Raw genomic sequence first — 23,144 nt, forward strand, 5'->3', positions numbered from 1 at the left:
CAGAATAAATAAAATGACATTCCCTTGTGTACAATGAAATCTTTAAAATGTAAAAAAAAGTTTAAATTTTCATGTCCTAAAGGTTCGAGTCTAAGTATGGGTCTACTAAAAATTAGTGGTCTGTATCTAAGTCTAGTTAGACCTGACTCATGACCATTCTTACTCTTAGATGTCCAATGAGTGTACATAATTATTCTAGGTTGAGCGATGACGAGGAGAGACAGAGTGACTACGTGTAGGGTAGCCTATAGATTGAACGGTTTTGCAAACCATGGGGGCAGATTTATGTGCACAGGCTAATCCTAATACATCTAAACAATGGTCATGATACCCTAGTAGACAACCCAATGGATGATGTAGCTCCCCGGGCTAAGAGACGTAGGCAGACTGCTAATAGAGATTGAGCGATTACTTCACCCAAGCCATGCATACCTTAAATGTATAATAGTTACCTTGCTATGGAGGAAACAAAACTAGGATTATATACGAGGGTAGTGAGTGTGGGCCTGCGATTCTAGAGGGTCGTACTAGAAAGAAGAACTTGGTGGCCATTACCAGACTTTGAGATATATTTGATGAGTTGTGTATATAGTTGTCCACATTTCTTTCGCCCAGTTGCAACGTATTAGAGATTTATTCGTCGAATGACAACTATTAAGAGTTTAGAGATCCTTAGATGCCACCTCTCCGATGTTAATGTCTCATTTACGTACAATTTTTTTATGCATATATATATATATATATATATTTGATATTATGAAAGTATTTGATTAGACGATTCAAATAAGATTTCACTTGACTATATTTTTTCTAACACATATTTGCAATGTATAAAATAAGTTTGAAAGGTGATTAGTACCTATATTCCTTATGTAGGGACTATTTTAGAACGGAGGAAGTATACATCAAATTGTATAGAATCAATTTTTATAAAATTAAGAATACATCGAGACGAATCAAACAAGATTACATTAAACTATTTTAACTTATAGATTAAGAATTTAATACTCTCCCCGTTCTTTTTTGTTTGTTCACTTTACTTTTTGCACGCTCTTTAAAGAAAATTTTAAGTCTTAATATCTCTAAATACGTATCATAGAAAATTGTAAAAATTATATTAAATATATTATATTTTCAATATATAGTTCAAAAATCAAATTAAAATTTCTCTCTCCTAAGGTGAAAAATTTTAAAGTAGACAAACAAAAAGGAGCAGGGTAAGTATAAATTAAAAGTGATTGATAAATAGTACTACCTCTTATTCAACCCATCAATCGCAGTTAGTTTTTTACACTTGCCGAAACAATATATTAACCTTTAATATCTTTTGAAAGAAGTGTGACTTGAGTCTTTTGATCAGTCATATGATTAGATGACAATTGAAGAGTTAGAAAGCTGGAAGAAGTGTTAGAAAGCTGGTGCATGTGGCTCGAACCCTGGCTCGACCGAGTCCAGGTCGAGGGAAGCTACTGCATGACTTTTTTCGTGAATCTGTTCATTGCTGCTTTCATCAACTGTTGTCCCATATGTCCCTCTTACCTTATATAAGTTGTATTGCTATTGTTGTAGTGAAGAGAGCTAAGCCAAGAGCTTGAGTCTCCCATTTTGTTCCTTGTCAAACTACTTTATTCTCTACTCCACGTAATGCTCACACACACTACTCTCTATTGATGTAATTCCTTCAACTTTACTATAAGCTTTTAAGCTCTTTTATCCTTTAAACACTTAATGATACACTAGCCTAAGATGGTGGATGTAGCGTCATTAACGGTGAATCACCTTAAATTTTGGTGTTAATATTTTATTTACTTTTATTGTTTAAATCATCCTAATACGTGCATATAACCATGCCTCATTAGTACATCTTTAAGCCATGATTATTAACCTTTTATATCATTTTTAGATCTATGTTTCCATATTCGTTAGTCTAGACTATCTTTAATTATTCATAATTAAAAATTATAAAAAATTAATATTAATTATTCTTGTATAATAGATTGATTACGAGGGAGTATAAAAAAACATAGGGACGATAATAGTGAGTGAATAAAAGGGGGTAGTTCCTAACTTCCTATAACAGCGGATGTATAAATAATTCTTGTATTTCTTTATCTGATGTAGCCACACGCACAAATCACAATGAAAGTTGTTTGATTAAGATTTAAGGTTTTGATGTTTCTTTCTGCTACTTGGTTTGCCCTTTGAAATTGGCGGTGATTTCCATACATTTGCCGCGGAGTAAGTGTTTGAGAGATTGAGAAGACTGAAGAGATGAGCAGCCCTAATAGATTTGAGAAGACTTTTTCAAGGAAGAACAAAAAGAACGATGATGATGACAAAGGCAAGAGCAATGAGGACGAACTTGTGATTACATCTCCACCATTAGAATCATCTTCTCAAGCTCAACAACAGAATGTGAATCCTGAGATTCCTAATAATAAAAATAAACACAAGAGGGTTAAATTCATTGTTGTTGAGAAAGGTGAACAATCTGTCGTCAAGAAGAAAACTTTTGGGATTGATGATAAGAAGAAAGTTGGGGACTCACAGAAATCTAAGCAGAAGAGAGTGGAAATTCAAGGAAAGGATTCGGTGAAGGAAAAGCAGAAGATTCGGAATGAAGTGAAAGATGAAACCCAGAAACAGTCTTTGAAATTGAAGCTGAAGATTCAAAATGGAACCCAGAAGAAGAATGGGGAAGGGGAGAAAAAGAAGGTTGTGGATGAAACCCAGAAGAAGAAAAAGGAAGCAAAAAATGAGGGAGTAGAGAAAAAGAAGGTTGTGGATGAAACCCAGAAGAAGAAAAAGGAAGCAAAAAATGAGGGAGTAGAGAAAAAGAAGGTTGTGGATGAAACCCAGAAGAAGAAAAAGGAAGCAAAAAATGAGGGAGTAGAGAAAAAGAAGGTTGTGGATGAAACCCAGAATAAGAAAAAGGAAGCAAAAAATGAGGGAGTAGAGAAAAAGAAGGTTGTGGATGAAACCCAGAAGAAGAAAAGGAAAATGGGTAATGGGGAAGTAGAAAAAGGGAAGGTTGTTGATGGAACCCAGAAGAAGAAAAAGAAAGAAGATAGTGGGAATGTAGAGAAAGAGAAGGTTCTAGAAGGAACCCAGAAGAAGAAAAGGAAAGCAGAAAATGGGGATGTAGAGAAAGAGAAGGAGAAGAAACCAAAGAAGGAGAAGATTCAGAGGAAGGAAAAGGAGAATGACAATGAACCCAGTTCTGAATGTGCATTTCCTACAAATAGAATCCTTAGAATTGTAAAAAGTGAAGGCTCTTCAGATTACAAGCTCAGTGGAGAGGCTGTTTTCCTCATCAATAAAGCCACTGTTTGTCTCTTTCTCTCTTCTTTTTCATTAGATTTATATTTAATTTTGATATATTTTCAATTTGAATTGGGTTTAGTTGAAATTGTCTGATTTCTAAGTATTTGTTCCATTGTTGCAATTTATATTAGCCTGCTTGGAACTGCTGCAATAGTCTGAACTATTAGTGTCTAAGTTGGATTAAGTGATTTAGATTTAATTTGTATGGTATTGTTGATTGTTTAGTGAGCTAATTAAGTAGTTGATATATGGATTGCTTTGATGGATCATGTAAGGTAATGCTGAACATAAAGGAATGCTAGTTTTTCTTCTCAAATGAGATTTTTGAGGTTGAAAAGACTACTTAGAATGACATAACTTATGCAGTTGTGCTTTTCAAGAGAAACATCTCAACATGCTCTTAAGACTACTTAGAAGTAAATGCTTTGTGTGATGATGTATGAGGAAGTTGATGATGTAATCAGTTTAGATGGAAGTGAAATAGGCATTTGGTGGGTGCTGTGTATTTGCTAATGTTTCTATAGACTACATGGGAGTGCAATATGAATATGGTTTGATTGGGAAGGAAAATTTCGGAGCATATAGATGGTCGGAAGAATTCCAACTTTGACATTCTTTTTATGTATGTAATGGTGGTTGTTAAGGCTTTACGTTGCTCAACATGTAAGGGTGAAGACTGAAGTTATGTGGATTAGACTGTTTATAATAGTGAGAAAGAGAGAAGGAATTTTTCTCAGTTTGTCAAATTTCGGACTTTGATTGAGAGGGTAGTTGAACAGATTTGAGAAGATGTTAAAATGAGGTAGATAAGGATGAGAATGAGTTGACGGATAGTGGTGATTAATTACTAAGACAGATAAGTGTTTATGTATTGTCCTTGTTAGTGAGGGTACGCAACCATTCATTGATTGGTGACCCATTGGATTTCTGATTTTGGCATAACTTGAGATGCTTGTCATATTAGCTAGATCTGTATCATCTCTTGAGATAAAGATTTACAGATTTTTCTGCAAGTTGGGCTATATAGCTTCTAATGTTATAAGAAAGTGAACTTCAACCGTACAAGGACTTATTTTATAATGACTAGTGTGTGTTTCCTTTTATAGATGATTTCGTGAAATCTCTCTTTTTCTTCAACATAGTTATTTATAAGAGAGGAAAGAAATAGAAGGTGATGCTTTAACGTCGCAGTTTTTCTGTTTTGACTGCCATTAGACATCCTACCAACGAGATGGTGATTTGTCATTCCTTTTATACACTTTGTGTAATTACTGAGTACTTGTGGATAATGATACTTGTATCCTTCTTTGTTGATGGAATGCTCAAGACTACCTTACTGAAAATTTAGTGGCTTTCCTCCATGCCCTTGTCAGAGGACTATTCCGAGCCCCTAATATTTCCTTTTATACACTTTGTGTAATTATTGAGTACTTGTCGCTAATAATGCTTGTAGCTTTCTTAGTTTATTGAATGCTTAATAGTCAATACTACCTTGCCGTCATGTCCTTGTGATCTTGTCAGGGGACTGTTCTGTCTCGTAAAATTCCTTTTGTAGAATGACATGAGCTTAGTCATCAATTTTCTGATAGAGAAAGCAGCAGTTGTAGAATGCATTGAAAAATTAAGGGAACACAACGAGAAAATAAGCAAAAAGAGATAAATAGACAAAGTACTATGTGATTAATCTTCTTCTATTGGTATATTTGTAGTTCTTGCGTAACTTGTAGATTGATGCTTGTCTCTTAGCATGATGTCCATTTCTGTTTTTTTGAGCTTAACAAATAATAATTTCAATCACATTTGCAGTTTTGATTCTGAAAGGGAACTTTATCTTTGTTGGGACACCATTAGTGTTCAATTGACAAAGTTAATTTTTGATCATAATCATGGCTGGCTAGACTGAGCTTGAGATGCAGTTATTTGTGTTTTTGTTTTGGAACATGTATGCAGAAGCTTACTTCAATCTTTATTTTATCTGGTTGCAGGAGAAGTTTATTGAACTATTTTCACAAGATGCTTATGACATTGCTGTTGAAAATCAAAAGCGCTTCGTTGCATACAAGCACCTCGGTATGGTCTCCTATAATTAGTTGTCACTTCTGTTTATGATTATTGAATTCTTAGTTTTTACATTATAAAATACAAATACTCGAATGTAGCTATACTTTGAGAAGGTACAATCTAACTAGTCTCGCTAGATATCTTTTTGTCTCCAGTTCCAAAGATAGTGAAGGATGTTTTTATGAGGTGAGGTATGAGAGTCATAATAGAAAAGCAACACTTAAGGGGATTTAGCAAGAAAAGTATTTTTCATTGACCCATCAGAAACATAATGAAAAAACAGAACACTATTGGTAGTTTAAATGTATAGGCGGTGTTTGGCATACGGGAACCGCTGATAGCTAGTAGTTGTTATCTGATTGAAAGGACTGATTTGACCAGTTGTTTTATGAACTGATTTGATCAATTGAATTTGTTAGCTGATTATTTGAGAGTTTTTGGCAAAATTTAGTTGATTGTTGAAAGATGATTAGAGTAAAAAGACATATATGGACTTGACAAAATTATTATTAAGTTTATTTGTATATGCTATACTCTGAAGGAAAATTATTGACAAAAATATTAAGTTAGGAAAACTGTAAATTATATTCTTAGCTAAAATTATGTCATAGTTTATTTATGATTAGATCAACTTAAAATTAGAGATTAAAAAAAAGTACACAAAAATTTTACCCAAAATAAAAAATTAGTGTCATTTGTTATAAAAGAAACCAAGATACGATAAAATAATCATTCGTGAATAACAAATAATAAGGAAAAAAGAAACATGAGAAGTTCAAAAGACACATGCCTTTTACCAGCACCACTATCCTAGGACAGTAGTAGTAGAAAACTAGATTTGTGATGTATAAATATGGGGGCAGTTGTGTTGCGTAGTTTGATTAATGAGCTCAAACTAGTGAACACACTGCTAAGTTCCATGAATAAGTTTTACCAAACTCATTATTAGCTTGTTTGACTCGGCCAACAAGCTAATTCACCCAATAAGCTCTTTTACCAAACACCCCATATTCTATTTGCTCCTAGTTGGAAAATTTTACTTTTGAGATAGAGTCTATTGACCCATGCAAACCATTTGAGATCTTATTTCTTAATGCTTCGGAGTTTTGATTTCTAGGGAACAATTTGTCAAATTTTGAGTGATTTGTATGCTTGATGTATAAGCTCTCAGGTCAGCATGTGTGTTGAAGATTGTCTTCCTTCCTTATTTTCGCTGGGATTTTTTTTTTTTTGGAGCTAAATATTTCATTGCGCTGCTGACATCTTTCAAGATAGTTGACACTGTTAAAAGTAAAACTCCGTGTTTTTTGCGTACTGCAGCCTATCTGCTTATATATGTTGAATGAGGTTTTCTTTATGCATAACAAGAAAGCCTTTTTGTTTGTCTATGGTTTGTTGACTTGCATCATACTGAGTTGTTGATGGTTATTGAGTTGCTTGTTTCTATTTTTCTCAGCCGCAACTGTAAGTAAAAAAAAGAGCCTGGACTTTCTTTCAGGTATTTTCGACTCTTCTTATTCTTGCCTTGTTATCAACATTGAACTAAGTTGCTAATCTTTTGTCGGTGTCTTTGATCCAGACTTTGTACCCGAGAAAATAACAGTTGAGAAGGCGTTGGTTGAAAGAAAACCTGCAGAAAACCAACCAGCCTAGCGAAGACTTCTTGATCTTATGCCTGACATCGTCCCGAGGATTTGGATTCAGGCTTTTTGCCTTGCCCTTGACCAAATTTTGGAACAATTCCACTGTGTATGTAGACGCAAGAAGATTTTTATATTTTTCTGGCAATGTCTATCGTAGAGGTCAGGCTTTCTGTGTTGGCATCTTGATATTGTCAGTCTCTAAACATGAAAAACAGCTGATTTGGCTAAATTCTTGTCTTAGAGAATTTTGATCACGTACATGCTCTGTTTCGATACATGATTTGCTAATCTTCTCGCGAATCGTGAAGCGCAAAAAACAAATTATAGTTGGTTTTGGGCTATTTTTGGGACATTTTGAGCAAATTGAGAATTCTAAAAACAAATTAACTAGTGAATTATGTAACACTACTCTGTTTCCACCGCAAAGTATTCTATATTTCTAACACCAATTTCTACCTTCATGGAAAACCATCTATGTTTTCACTAATTTTTTTTGTTTTAGCGGGATAGAGCTATTTTTCTCTATAATTTTGATCGTTAACTGTTTAATTAGTAGTTGTGAGGATAATCGTTAACCGTTTGATTATGGATAATTTATAATTGTAGCTCTATAACTTTAGCTAGATATTAACCGTCATGTTAGGTGTATACTAGTAGTTGAAATATATTTTGTTAAGAAAAATTTTAAAAAGTTACCTTTAATTTGAAATGCAACCTCATAAAATTTTGAAAACGACTAGCTTAACTACAATCTAGCTCAAGACTATTCATAAAGAGAACGTCTTATACGGACTTATATTCAAACTATTTTTACGTGCACCAATCTTATAATAAAAAACTAAAATAGTAAGTATTTTTACTTTAACAAGTACATTCAAGTAGACATACTTGTTATTACTAAGTTGGTGCACATTTATAAAAAAATGTTTATCCCAATGGCTTTAGTTGAATGAAAAACCTACATCACACAATTATTTTATTAAAATTAATGTATTTAACACCAGTGTCATACACTTTATCACAAAGTTAACAACAAAATGATCCAAGACTGCTGATAAACACACCCATCTTTACACCAAACCAACACAAGAGTCATCGGCCTGAAGCCGCTCATTTAGTTCCTAAGGGTGAAGGTGAAACAAGGTAGGCTCGGAGACCCTGTCTTATTAAAGATATGTAATCCCTCGTATTACCCATTACATCATACGATAAACTAACCAACGACTAACTACAAAAACGACTCAAAACTCACTTTAGAGTTGCATCAAAACATGTGGATATAGAGGATATACTTGAAGAACCATAGATAATTACTCTCCTGGAGGAGCTACACCTTGCTTGAGCCTCTCCCTCTTCATCTTCTTCTTTGAAACAGGCTTCTTCTTCTTTGGTGGCAAGTTCTTCTGAGCATAGGTGTAAAGTACGTAATTTCCAACGAGAAAGGTTATTAAAAATCCTCCAATAACCAACAGAACTATAAGGCCTGGGTTGAAGCCTTTGGCTTCAGCTTCTTCAACTGCCTGTTCATGACCAAAATGCAATCTCAAACTCACAATGTTGCGCAAGAATTAGCTTGAAAGAAGGCATTCATGAGTGACACATTACAGAGATAATTTGCTAACAGAGAAATAAATCAGTTCATTCATACAAAATCTGTGTTCGATCAATGGATAAGGAGGATTGAGTTTTATTTTTTAACGTAATTGAGTTTACTGAAGATAAGTGAATTCAACCAACCCATTCCATCTCGGTTCAACATGTTTCACCATTAGCCTCACATAATTCATAATTCATTGATTTATACACATGAATCGTCTATATGTTTCTTACACAAAACACTCCTTGGGGTTTCTCGTAATCGATCAACAACAATATGCTAATTGATTACGAACCTGACTTGACCCAAATCACAATTTTTTTAAACCTTGTGTGGTTTACCAATCAGCTTATTTCCTACAGTTGGAGAACCTGGAATCAGATTGTAGCAACCAATTAGGTTACCTTTTAGCGTCATCAAGAGAACCTAGAGCCAGATTGTGCCTGAATTACTGGCTTTGTTGATTCCTTTATAACAGTTTAACAGTTTTCAATTCCCATCACTCTTTTCCCTTTAAATAAAATGACCAAAACTAAACCAAGTGTAAAACTCTGGGTCTTCCATCTCTTTCAATATTTCAAAGAAATAGTTAATGAAGTTCTTTTTACTTCCAGAGCACTGCATCATGACCACTGTCCCAAATAGTGGACCTTTGGTAGAGTTGATCTCCTATTAAAAATTCATAACAAATAAATTCTAGACCCACTGGTCCTCTACGAACTAAAATCTGCCCCAAATTTGGCCATGAAAAAAGGTTACTATATGATATAGAGAACCAAACAAACCACATCTGTCATGTGAAATAAATGAGTCCATGAATTAAAATAATTCATAGATATCCTTGCTATCCACTAATCAATCATTACGACTTACAACTTACAACGATAATATCAAAGTCTTATCCCACAAAAAAAAAACATCGGCTACATAAAAATGATGCCATCCCCAAGAGGAGCTCAAACAAAATTTATTCTCCGCCTTTCACACTAACCCAAGGTAACGCCATCTCGGAAAGTCACTTTTTGGTCTGCTTATCCCTTCCATGATTCCATCAGTCATCTTAAATTAGCCTTACTTCTTTCATATCTCTAAAATTCCATGACTCTCAACCGTGCTGAAGACTAGGACCTCCTAATGTCGGTGTTCGTTATATTCAAACCACAACAGTTGATTTTTCATCTCATCCTCGAAAATTACCACACCAGAAACCTTAAAACCAATCTACTAATCATAGATTCTATCAATTTTTTCTCACTAGTTTACTACATATCCACCCATCTCCCCTTTTCTTTCTTGAAACTTGAAAGAATACTACATATCCATCGTAACAAAGACATATTGGCTACACCCATCTGTCACTCAAAACCTTACAAACTTTGACCCACATAGTAAGATTGAATATATAATCGATATAATTTCCCTTATGCTTACGGCAACATTGCAATCCTATGTGAAAAATCGTGGTGATAGACGTAGTTTCATTTGTCCAAATAATATCATATTAGAATTTAAATACTTGAAAACCTCATTAACAAGTAATTCCTTAACAATCTAGTTTTTGCAATCAAAAATGTCCATCAATAACACACATTAGAAATTCCATTTTCATTCTAAAAAAAACTAGCTCAACACTCAGCCATGTAAAGCATACATCTCATCTCATTTGGTAGCCGGCCATAATTGGTGGTATAATAGTGTTATGAATGGTATCATGTGTGACTTGAGTGCACAATTAAAGTGTATATTCATGTGTGTGACTCTTGAGTTGTGGAATCTAAAAGGTTGTAATTATGTGAAGAGTATTCATGGAATTATTGGTGTTAATGAAGGTTAATGAAGACGTAGAAAGGACTTGGTTTATGTTCGCTCGATCAGAATTCTGACAGAGGAAGCAGAATGGTCGCTCGACCTACCCGCTCGACCGAGCGAGTCTTATTGGTTGGTCGAGCGGTCAGACAGAATGCATCCAGAAGGTATCTGCTGCTCGCTCGACCGAGCCGCTCGACCAAGCGAGCTCTCTGTTCCAGTCGAGCGGTTTCTCTAATGTGCATGGGATGCTGATTTTTGACCTTTCAAGTTCTTGGAGTTACTTCATATTATTCATTACTCTATATTAACTCTGTATTCAAGTGAGCTATTGACATTCATGTACCTAGTACTATATATAGAGCTCTCATACTCACACATCCAACACAACCACTAAGCCAAACACATAGTCTTTTGTTTTTATCTCTTACACAATTATAATACTTCATTTGTAAGTGTTGTTTATACTTATTTGATATAATATAAACAGAAACTACACACCTCGGAGGACGTAGCCATCATTGGGTGAACTTCCTTAAATCTTTGTGTCTCTTTTGCTTAGTTTACATTATCAAACATTGTTTGGTTCATTGTTGTTTGTATCGTTCTTAACATCGTAACGATTTTGGCAAACATTTTCAAATAGGAATGAATTTATGTGTACATTTGTAAGAACCTCATCCCGATGGACTTGGTAGTGAAACTCAATCTCAAACGCGTGTATTCCTTCATGAAATTCATTCCCACTTCATAGCACTTTTTATTTGGAAATAAATGGTGGAATTCAAAAAGAAAAGATTATATTTGATAAACATTACCATGCTAAAGGTTTTGATTTTTTCCTTAAATATAAATTATAATCACGGACACCAACAGCACTTTAATTACATTAAAAAAAACTAGTAATAGATGACTACAAATGAAATTAGATGAGTTGGTACTACTTTCACCTTGTTATGCCTGAGACCTAGGTTTGAGCCCTGTTAAACTGATATACGCCCCCTCCAAACCCAGTATCATTCACCCACTTCCCAAACTACTATATTGTTGTATTTGCTTCTTATCTCTAATAAGTTGATCTTTAGGATTTTAATTAGTATTTGTGTCAAGTTTATTTTGATTAACTTAAAACTTGGAAGAATTTTTTTTGTTTAGTTTTTCACATTCTGGTTAATTAGTATTTTGATTAAGTTCATTTTTAGAATTCAGCTGTGATTAGTGGCATATTCTGGTTCAATTTAATACATTAATATTTGTATTTGGGTTTAATTTGATTAGCTTGAAACTTCAAACTTGGAAGAACTTGTTTTGTTTGATAGTATTTATACTCGTTAAATTAAAAGGTTGTTGAATGTAAATTTTTTTAATTGACATCACTTTTTTTTCTAGATCTGCAACTGATAATAATTATTCCTATTACCACTTTAAATTACACAAAATCTTGTGTGAGACAGTCTCTTCATGAGACGCACATCATACATGGATTGAATAGTCCAATTATATAATAATTAGCATATGAACTCCTTGTTTTAAGGTCGTTTCTCGATCTCACAAGAGTAGCTCTCATAATATCATTTACCAATAATTGTATAAATTTTTTTCATGCATAATCAATGACAAAATATCATACCATTATGCAAACCTTAGCAATCAACATACATTTGGTTCATGACCTTTCCCATCCCACAAAATCTTAACCAATTCATAAGTCACAATCACACACAAATTGGCTAACAGAAAAACTAGCATGTCCTTAAACCATTTTCTAGAAGATCTGCATATATCATGGTGCCCAAGTTCCACAATGCACCACTAATCATACACAGATAAATTATAAAATCCAAAGATCCACCACTCAACACCTTTTGGTCTTACAAAGTAAAATTCTGCGTATGCACATCCATGACAAGCCTTGACTATCGTTCCAAAAGGATTAAATTGTAAAAGGTAATCAATTGTACAAAACAAATGAACTTGAACGCAATCCACTCCTAATTCCTAAATGAACATTTCCCGGTTATAACTTCCATATTCATAACTCATAAGAGATAAAAACAACTTCATCTACAATATACAAAATCCTCCAAAAAGTAGAACAAAACAAAATGATCCAAAAATTCAGACAATGTAACCTTCAAATGCATGTAGTTCACTTCAAAAATTAATGCATTGCAAAAGGGTATATTCAAAGGATTTGCGTCAAAAAATCAATAAGAGGCATTGGAATCTAACTCGGTTGAAAACAAAAGATCTATTGTAAAAGCTAGTGATTAGAAGTAAAACTCTGAACCCAATTTAAGAATCAAGGGAAGTGGAGCAGGAGCTATCAATTGAGTACCAATGCTTCAAATCATGACATCATGTTCAATTTTACACAAAAAAAAAAACTACAATAAAAATAAAAATGAAATACTAGAATGCACGTAATTGTTAACATACCATGATCGGACCTCACAAAAAGGGTTGCTAACTTAAAGAACAAACCTGCAAAGAAAAACAAATCAAAGGAAACACAAGAGTGAAAACCTGAATCCCATTGCTAAATGAATTAACAAGGGAAAAAGCCCAAAAGCATGCAGATCTGGAAGATCTTTACCTCTCAGTTTCCGCAAGAGAAATAATAGAAAGGGAAGAAAGAAATAAGAAATGTAAGAGAAGAGAGAGAGAGAGAGAGAGAGAAAATGGATTAGTCGTGGACAAATAATAATTAAAATTAAAATGTTAAAAATTACTCCTAAAATTTACAAATTTCATCTTTATCTATACTTAGGAATACACATAATTTATTAGTATGGAAGTATTTATAAATGTAAATTCAAACAATGATACAACTGATATCATCATTATTAAATTATAACATATTTATCGAAATGTAACAACTGATATAAATTATTTATAATAATATAATGTTGAATGATTGAATATATAACTATTAATTCTTTAAAAGAAAATTTACTCAGAATAATTCAATTTATTCACGATTTTCCTATAATAATTCAAACTATTGATTAATCATAAAAATTTCATTTATTGTTTCACTTAACATGTTATTTTGTAAATAATTATTTTGTAAAATTGACAATTTTTAAAAATTTTGTATAGAAATTAACATGCTCACAAAAATTATTGTCTACGTAAAGCAGTAAACCACTCATTTCCTACTCCAAAATAACACATGATAAAACTCTTAGAACATGTCATTAATCATTTCCCAACAAAATTTAAAATAGGTATATATTAATTCTTAAAACTGTATAAACTACTTTACGTAAAAGATACTCATTGCTATATAAAATAAATTATATTTTACAAACAAATAGATCTTTTGTAACCGCCTCGAATTATGAAGGCAAAACACTAACTGGATATTAGTATTAATCAAGCGGAAGCTTACTTTTGCCAACACAATTAAGAGGTTACTTAAAGGTCAAACCAATATCCAAGCAATACAACGGAAGTCTTAACTGTCCAAAATATAGGAAAATTACAACCAAGTCGAAATAAGTCCAAAGTTCAAATTACATTCTTAAATTAGTCTAAATCTAAACTATTAGTCTCTCAAATACAATAAAGAGATCAAAACAAAAGGGGAGTCATACTCCAACTCGGGTTCAACTTCCGCTCGCATATCCATTCTCCGTCGAGGTGCCATAAGGGTTTACTCTAAAAACAAAACCATTGGAAAAACATACAAAGCATAGTATCAGCAAGAAGGCTGAGTATAAACACATTGGTGTCCGTCAAACAAGTTATTAAAAATTTTTTTTTTGAATAAATTCATTTTGAAATATTCTTTTTCATTTGATAAATCATATTATGATTCAAATCCAGTTCAATAGCTCTATAGTAATTTCAAATTCTCATTTTTCATCATAAATCATAAAATCTCAATAGATCCAAATCAATTTCAAACTTATATCATAAGTTTACATTGGTACTCTGTGAGTCATCCTGTGACTTGTTTGGTAGTCGGTCTACCGTCCGCGACATGTCCAACAAGTGTAACACAATGGTATTGTGAACAATACGCGCTCAGCATTGGTGAGCCGTTTAATCATGCACACAACATTTGTTGTGGCATATGTACCCGCCATTTAGGCTAAAACATTTTTTTGTACATAATATATATCTTATAATTTTAAGGCAAAATGTTAAAAAACTACCTAGTATATACCCCATTTTGCGAAAAACTACCTTAAATAAAAATTTTTGCAAAAAACTACCTTATATAATACAATTGTTTGCAAAACACTACCTTATAACGGATTGTGGCCTTTGACCGCTATCTTTAACCGTTGACCCGCATGTGAGACGCACGTGATGCATTACTGTATTTAATTTTTATTATTATTATTATTATTATTATTATTATTATTATTATTATTATAATTATTATTATTATAATTATTATTACTATTATTATTATTATTATTATTAATTTTTTTTAAAAAAATAAAAATAATAATAATAATAAAAAAAATTTAAAAAAAAATAAAAATAAAAACAAAAGTAAAATAATAATAATAATAATAATAAAATAAAATAAAAATTTTTAAAAAAATTTAAAATAAAATTAATTTTTTATTTTTTTTACTTTTGTTTTTATTTTAATTTTATTTAAAATTTTTATTATTATTATTATTTTTATTTTTAAAAAAATTAAAAATAATAATAATAATAATAATAATAATAATAATAATAATAATAATAATAATAAATAAAAATAAAAACAAAAATTAAAAAAATAAGAATAATAATTAAAATTAAAAAAAATAAAATAATAATAATAATAATAATAATAATAATAATAATAATAATAATAATAAAAATAAAATTAAAAATAAAAATAAAAATAAAAAAATTTGTTTTTTTTAAATTTTTTTTATTTTTATATTTATTATTATTATTTTTTATTTTTAATTTTCTTTATATTTTTATTTTATTTTAAAATATTATTATTATTATTTTTTTTTTATTTTTAAAAAATAATAATAATAATAATAATAATAATAATAATAATAATAATAATAATAAATAATAATAATAATAATAATAATAATAAATATAAAATAAAAAAAAATTATTTTAAATTTTTTTTAAAATTTTTATTTTATTTATTTTATTATTATTATTTTTTTTTGTTTTTATTTTTATTTTTTTTAAATTAATATTATTATTATTATTATTATTTTAAAAAAAAAAATAAATAATAATAATAAAAAAAATAAAAATAAAAATAAAAATAAAATCAAAAATAAAAATAAAAATAAAAATAAAAATTAAATACAGTAATGCATCACGTGCGTCTCACATGCGGGTCAACGGTTAAAGATAGCGGTTAAAGGCCACAATCCGTTATAAGGTAGTGTTTTGCAAACAATTGTATTATATAAGGTAGTTTTTTGCAAAATTTTTTATTTAAGGTTGTTTTTTGCAAAATGGGGCATATACTAGGTAGTTTTTTAACATTTTGCCTAATTTTAATAGCATTTGAAAGTCAAAAATATTAACTTTTTCCATATGATAAACATCTTTTATTTGCACATAGCAAAACATACTTTATTTGCGACTTAGCAAAATCAAATCATAATATTTCCCACATGGGTAAAACATGCTTAGCATAATCATATCATTAAACATAACCTTTGTATTATATTGGAGCATCACTAGCATGTATGGAAATGCATTGTAACAAAAAGTAATTAAAGTTCAATATGATTTTTTTAAGGAAACCACTAAAATGTTTCGTTTCAATCCTTCTTAAAGTAAATATAACTTAAAAGGGTTTTGAAATTCATTCAAAACAACTAGAATATGATTCATAAGTCTATAAAATCATTACGACAGAAGATTTCATAAAACACTATTTTCTTAAATACGAGATAGTTTTGCCGGTAATAAAATCGATAATTGATTTACAAAGTACATATTAATTCTCCAACAAGGCCCAAATTAATCAAGTCATTATAATACCTTATTTAAAATGAATTTAAGGTTGTCCCATCAGATTATAATTGGTTATGCAAATTTATAACGATCTTACAATTATTTTCGACAATTTGGGTATTTACCGTTATTTAAATGGTGTCTTAAATCCGTAAAATTTATAAACCATCTAATTTAAACTTAATTTATACTATGAGGCAGTAGGTTATTAATATAATTATAGATTTTTTTATATAGATCTATTTTTACCCAAATTTAATTAACAATATTAAACTTTTTAATAAATAAACATTTTCTATTGATTTGATAAATTAGTAAATAATTAATAATTTATTTTATAAAATTATACCAAAATTCCATAAGTCATATAACATGTTTATTAGGCTATTTGAACTTATAAAACTCATGTATGATGTTTTATTATTTTGTATAGACATTTTATCGATAAATAGAATAAAATAGGTTTTAAATTATTTGAGTCCGAATAAAATATTATAAAAATTATATGATATTCCAGAAGATATTTTAAGGGGTATAAAATTTTAAATAACCATTAAAAATCATGTGGGGTATTTTAAATAATTAATATCATTATTTTACCGATAAACCGAATAAAATTTATTTAAGTCCATATATGGTCACGAAAATCCATATAAGTTTTTGAACATGTATCTACTGTTTATATAAGTGTCTCATAAAATTTTCATGTCCAAAAGACGTCATTTAGTATTTATTTTATATTTTATCGTTTTCAAACTTACCGATTATTAATAACCGAGTAAAAATTATTAAGGTCCTTACATGTCAACGAAACATTTCCAAACTTTTACCAATTTTACCTACTGTCCTTATGAGTATGTGATAAAAATTTCAAGTCCATATGTCTTTGTTTGGTAATTATTTTATATTTTACCATTTTACAATTTACCGTTAAACAATTTAACGATTATTCAAAAATAATAAAAAAATTCCAAACTAAATATATTCTGGCCAAATCTTGTTGGAGTTATTATAATATGTTTTTATTAATTATTTTTTATGATGAAGAGTTCATCTAATACCATGTTTTGTAATAAGAGTATTTAACACCTTAAAATCCATTAAAATATCAATTTAACGAATAATCTCAACAAAAAGTATCCAAGAAATTTTCTTAACATATAGCTACTGAAAATTTATTTTAAAATGAATTTCAAATATTTTCAAATTCATATAATCATTTCCATCACAATAACTTTCACAAAGTAGTGTTAAACATGCCTTTAAACATACAATAATTTATAAAATCAACATGCATGATGCGCACAATAATAATACATGTAATAAATTATTCCATACTCAAATTTATCATTTTGACATCATTTTTCAAGATTTAAGAACTTCTCTTTGGGAATTTTATTTTTTTTTTTTAAATAAGTTTATAAACAAACTTTCCCAAATTTTTCTTAAATCCTTTAAAAATCACCCATGTAACATACCTCGACTCCAAGCCTATATAATTATTCTGTAAGCTCCTACGCGTTCTCAGAAGCGGTTCTAACTTCGGGTCCTTGCCCTTCAAGTCACAACTCCAACTCTTCAACTAAACATATTGCATTCATCCAAAAATCAATAATAATTTTGGATTTCTAACATGCACTTAACTTTTCCAAGTTAGAGTTGTTAGACTAATACTTGTGATGATTTTAATATATTTGGAGTATACTTATTATGTTGAGCAACATACTTAGTTAAGTCCCATAATTTTATTTGAATCCTTTAAGTAACAAAATTTATATGTTTGTGGAAATACATCTTCTTACTTTCTATTATGGGCGATTTTTATAGATTTATAAGTGATGATTTTCTTAGTTTAGAGATAAAATACTCATTTTATAATGATCTTAGTTTATAAAAAGATTTATGTAAAAAAATATGTTTTACATGAACAAGTTTTAACAAAAACTAGTGGAATAAAGAAATGAACATAACTTACTTTATACTTGGTGGATTTATTCAAGTCTGGTGTCTATGGAAAGCTCTTAAGATGAAGATTATTTTTATGGGAGATTTGAGTTTATAAACATAAATTTTCAGAAGTTTTAGATGGATTTTGGAAGAAGATTTAATGAGAAAAGAAAGTGTTTTAGTTATTGAAAGTTTGAAGGATTCTAGTATTTGTTCATGGATGAACTTGGGAGCAATGTGTTGGGGTTTATGGCTGAATAATTATTCAGAAAATAGAGTGTTTTTGCTTCAAATATTTGCCTTTTGCATGCTTGTAATGATGCACAAGCTTTGGGTAGAACAAAAGGGGTTCTTGGGTAGAGTTTTTAGCTTGTGTATGTAAGTATACAAAGGGCTATAAGGGGGAGTAGGACAGCTTTAGCATGGCTGGTTGGGGTTGTTTTTTTGGTGATTTTTGTCCATCATTTGATCTATTATAGTGTAGGAAAGGTTTATCTAAGATAGTTTAAGGTTTGGGTAAAAATTGTTGTACACGTAACAAGTTATGTAACTTGTACTTCATGTTTAAAAATCACTTGTATATCTGTGAAATATTTAATTTACTCCCATCATGGTTACATAATATGCTTGGGTAATAATAAAAAAAATATTTAAGTTATGTAATTGTTATAGGTAGTTGCTCAACTTTAAGTTTTACCTCCAAAGTTTACGTTACTTGTTACGATTCGTAATCACGTTACGAATTAACAAGTTTCTAATCATTGTAGAGATTTTTTCAAATTACTACCATCACTAATTAAATTATAATTAGTAACGAACAAATATATAAGAATAATTAGGCGCTAAAAACGACTAATGAAATCTCCTAATAATACGACTGTTTCATCTTTGCTTGTAAAATAGTTGTTATAAAATTATGCATTGGTATGTAAAGTATTTAAAAAGATTTTAATTAATTATGTATATTTAATATAATAAAATCTTGAACATTTTGATTTAAAAAATTTCAAATATAGTAATTCCAATTTAAAAAATCTTAACTTTTCATTTTAGTCTACTACCATTTAATTTTAAAACTCTTAAATAAGCAACTATTAAGATTGTTCAAAACCGACTCCTTTCTTATCTTCTCTCTTTAATACCATAAAAAAAACTAAATGAAACACAAATCTTGATGATGAAGAAAAGCAAAAAAGACATCCATGGAATAAAAGTTTTCAATTTCAATTTAGCATTTCAACTCCAATTCCAATTGATGGGAACAATTGACTTATTTTAACGGGAAAATTTGAAAAAAGTAAGACGATTGAACAACTTTTTTCCCAAAATAAGTTTCGGAAAAACTTATTTCCCAAATTAAGCGTCCGTACATCCAAACCTAGGTTTGGGAAGAGTCGTTACTAACAGCGAAAGAGCAAAAAAAAAATTAAAAGCCCAAAGTCGCTGTTAGTAACAGCGACTTAGGTCGTTTTATTTTTCCAGTTTCTTCTTCTTCCTCATTTCATTTCGCATTTTTTTTTTCATTCGACATCTCCCTCGTTTATCCTCCATTAAAATCACATATTCACATTCAATCCTTCAACTAAACTCATCAAATTCCAAATTTGTACCACTAATTAGTTGTGTAATCTTCCAAGATAGACCTAAGGTATTTTTTTGTGTATTTTTTAAAGTTTCGAAAATATAGGGTTTATTGAATTTTAATCAACTTTCACATTAATGTAGGTTCAAAAGCTTGCAATTAACTAATTCTTATTGATCTACAGCTTATTGAAGTACGTTTTTATTTTAAATTTTGTTATTTGGTGCTGATTTCAAAATGTATCTCATGTTTAGTGGTCATTTACACTTAAACTCTACGAAAATGTCAAATGCAGTTGTTATTTACCTTGATCTTCATAATTAAAATTTTGTTCGAGAATTTGTTGTTGAATTTAAAATGTATAATGGTCATAAATTTATGAACATGATGGTGATGTTGATTTTGTATGTTCTGTTGTAGAAATGGATTCATTTCGTGTGACCGTTGTATGCTTTTGGAATGGTTCTATTCGATCAACTAGTAACAATGTTAAGTATGTTGGGGGAAGACGTAAACTGTTTGCATGCAACTCATACATGGATTTGAATGAATTTAAACATTTTATATGCTCTAAGATTGGCATTGACACTACAAGAAGTACTGTTAATTTAAGTTTTAAGTACAATATGAGTGGAGATTTGTTAGCTTTTTCGGTTGAGGATGAGGAGGCTATAGATGCAATGTGGGAGTATTCAAGGTCTACCCCTACTCCTTCTTTAGAGTTATATATAGAAGAGGTACCCTTAGGGAATGCAGATATCAATGTTGTGGAAACAAATGCATTCATGAATATAACTTCTTCTGCTCCTTCTCATACGTCCTTCCCTACCCAAGAAAACCAAAATCCCTTTATGCCATCTTCCTCTTGTCCTTCTAATGAACCCAATCAACTTCAATTTCAAGTCTCAAATGATGATACTTTTAACTTAGAAGATACAAATGAGCCTTGGGATAATGTTAACAGTGAGAGTAATGAATTCGTTGAAGCTCCTTCTGAGGATGATTTGGTTGTTGACGAGGAGGCTCTTGCTAATGACATGACCTTAGAAAACATTCCAATAATCGTTGCTCCTACACCCTATGCAATGGTTCCCCCTCTAGATGAACACATTGAGGACAACTCTTTGAGGTCTTGGGATTGTGATACAACCTACACCGACGAAGGAGAGTTTCAAAAGGGTATGATGTTTGATAACAAGGATGCCTTGTTGGACGCGGTTAGATTGTATCATATTCGTAGGAACGTTGAGTACCGAACTGAGACTTCAAATCAAACCGTCCTCACGTTGAAGTGTAAGAGAGGGTGTGGTTGGAGGCTTAGGGCTAGGAAGAGCTCCTATTCACCATCATGGGAGATTGTTATGTATGAAGGGAAGCATGGGGGTCGTGTATTAAGTACTGAAAATGTGTCGGCTGGACACATTCATTTGACATCTTCCGTGATTAACAATCATATTAGAAGTTGTGTTGCTGCAGACCCATCAATTAAGGTCTTTGTTGTGCGTCAAATGGTGAAAGACCAATTCGGTGTCGAAGTGACCTATAAGCGGGCATGGTGTGCTAAACAGCAAGCCCTTCTCTCCATCTATGGTACATGGGAAGATTCTTATCCTCATCTTCCACAATTCTTGTAGGCACTCCAAGTTTCAAACACCGGGACCGTAGTTGAGTGGTTCTTTAAAGAAGATAATGATGTCGGTGTGTATGTCCGTCCTAGTATTAGAACTTTCCAACGAGTGTTTTGGGCCTTCCAACCTAGTATTGAGGGATTCAAGTATTGCAAACCCATTATTGCCATTGACGGAACACATTTGTATGGTAAGTATCGCCATACGTTGTTGACCGCGATTGCCCAAGATGGGAACAAGGGAATCTTCCCGCTTGCCTTTGCTTTGGTCGAAAAAGAATGTATAGCCGCGTGGTCTTGGTTTATAGCGTGTGTTCATAAGCATGAGATGCATAGTCCAGGGTTATGCGTTATTTTCGATAGACATGTGGGCATTCTAGCAACCATGGAGGAGCCGGAATGGCAACCTCCGAACGCCCATCATAGGTTTTGCTTGCGGCATTTGTTAAGTAACTTCAACCGCCAAATGGGTAATGTGAAGTTGAAGAAGATGTATGGAAGGAATGCAGAGCAAAGACAACCACATAAGGTCATCGAGGGATTGAAGGCCATTGGTGTTGCTAATCGGGAAGCACTTTTTTGGATTGATCAAGTTGGTGAAATGTCTAAATGGTCAATATGTCACGATGGAGGGTATAGGTATGGTGTTACTAATACCAACTTGGCCGAAGTTTCAATAACGTGATGAAGGGTGTACGTTTCTTGCCTATAACCACTCTTGTGGAGTTCACCTTCTATCGTGTTAATGATTACTTTGTTAAAAGACGCGAGAATGCGAACGCGTGGCTAATTGGGGGAAATAAATACACTTCACACGCCACTAGGATTATAACCCCTAACACCGAGAAGGCAAACTACCATGAGATCGTCGCATTCGACTACAGACGAGGCCTTTTCCAAGTTAAGACTGGACGTGGTAATAGAGGATCCGCTAAGGGTGGTAAAATACAAAGTGTAGATATGAGAGAGATGAAATGCACTTGTAACAAACCCTCCATATATCACTTACCTTGTTCTCATGTTCTTGCCGTATGTATTAAACGACACTTATCCTACGAGCGTTTCGTGGACTCCTGCTACACGACCCAGAGCTATGTTAACACATATGCATCCATATTTTTGCCGTTGATTGATAAGAGGTCATGGCCTCAATACACCGGTGTTGAGGTGCTACATGATCCAGATCACATTCGTAGATTAGGAAGACCTAAGTCCAGGAGGATAACGAACGAAATGGACGAAGGATCGCGGAGACGCAACGCTTGCCGTCGTTGTGGTAGTGACGGTCATAACACTAGAACTTGTACGTCAAGGTAAACAGTTATTGTATTTGACTATATCAAACAAATAAATAACTTAATTAAAGAAATTAGTACCTTTTTATTATTTTTTGCAATACATAACGCTTAGTTATTGTTGAATTGCAGCAGAGATGGATCCAGCAGCTCCAGGCCCTCTCGACCATAGGGTCCTTACGATGCAGGCGAATCACAGGAGCAGTGTGCTATGGGATGTACAGGTTATTGAACTTACCCCTTTTGAATTTAGTACTTCAAACTACTTTATCTTGAAGCTAACATAATATTTGGATTTAGGTGTCCGACACAGAGA

General features: G+C 31.6%; 2 protein-coding genes across 2 annotated transcripts; one reads left to right on the forward strand and one right to left on the reverse strand.

The window, feature by feature from the left end:
* The first annotated feature begins 2,044 nt into the window (after window positions 1–2,044).
* Window positions 2,045–7,431, forward strand: LOC130805205 (uncharacterized). Its single transcript, XM_057669876.1, has 4 exons — window positions 2,045–3,327; window positions 5,310–5,394; window positions 6,842–6,883; window positions 6,965–7,431. The coding sequence occupies exons 1-4, from the start codon at window positions 2,272–2,274 to the stop codon at window positions 7,036–7,038; spliced, it is 1,257 nt and encodes a 418-aa protein (XP_057525859.1). The 5' UTR covers window positions 2,045–2,271; the 3' UTR covers window positions 7,039–7,431.
* A 529-nt stretch (window positions 7,432–7,960) lies between these two features.
* LOC130805218 (DNA-binding protein S1FA-like) lies at window positions 7,961–13,148 on the reverse strand. The gene is made up of 3 exons (XM_057669897.1): window positions 13,028–13,148; window positions 12,871–12,915; window positions 7,961–8,548 (listed from the first exon to the last, which is right to left on the reverse strand). The coding sequence occupies exons 2-3, from the start codon at window positions 12,871–12,873 to the stop codon at window positions 8,339–8,341; spliced, it is 213 nt and encodes a 70-aa protein (XP_057525880.1). The 5' UTR covers window positions 12,874–12,915; window positions 13,028–13,148; the 3' UTR covers window positions 7,961–8,338.
* Window positions 13,149–23,144: the final 9,996 nt, after the last annotated feature.

The sequence above is a fragment of the Amaranthus tricolor genome, chromosome 1 (assembly GCF_026212465.1).
Source record: "Amaranthus tricolor cultivar Red isolate AtriRed21 chromosome 1, ASM2621246v1, whole genome shotgun sequence".
NCBI lineage: Eukaryota > Viridiplantae > Streptophyta > Magnoliopsida > Caryophyllales > Amaranthaceae > Amaranthus > Amaranthus tricolor.

Coding starts and splice junctions, on each gene's coding strand:
- LOC130805205 (XM_057669876.1), top strand. CDS start 2,272: ATGAGCAGCCCTAATAGATTTGAGAAGACTTTTTCAAGGAAGAACAAA. Junction 5,395..6,841: donor CGTTGCATACAAGCACCTCG/GTATGGTCTCCT, acceptor TATTTTTCTCAG/CCGCAACTGTAAGTAAAAAA. Junction 6,884..6,964: donor GAGCCTGGACTTTCTTTCAG/GTATTTTCGACT, acceptor TCTTTGATCCAG/ACTTTGTACCCGAGAAAATA.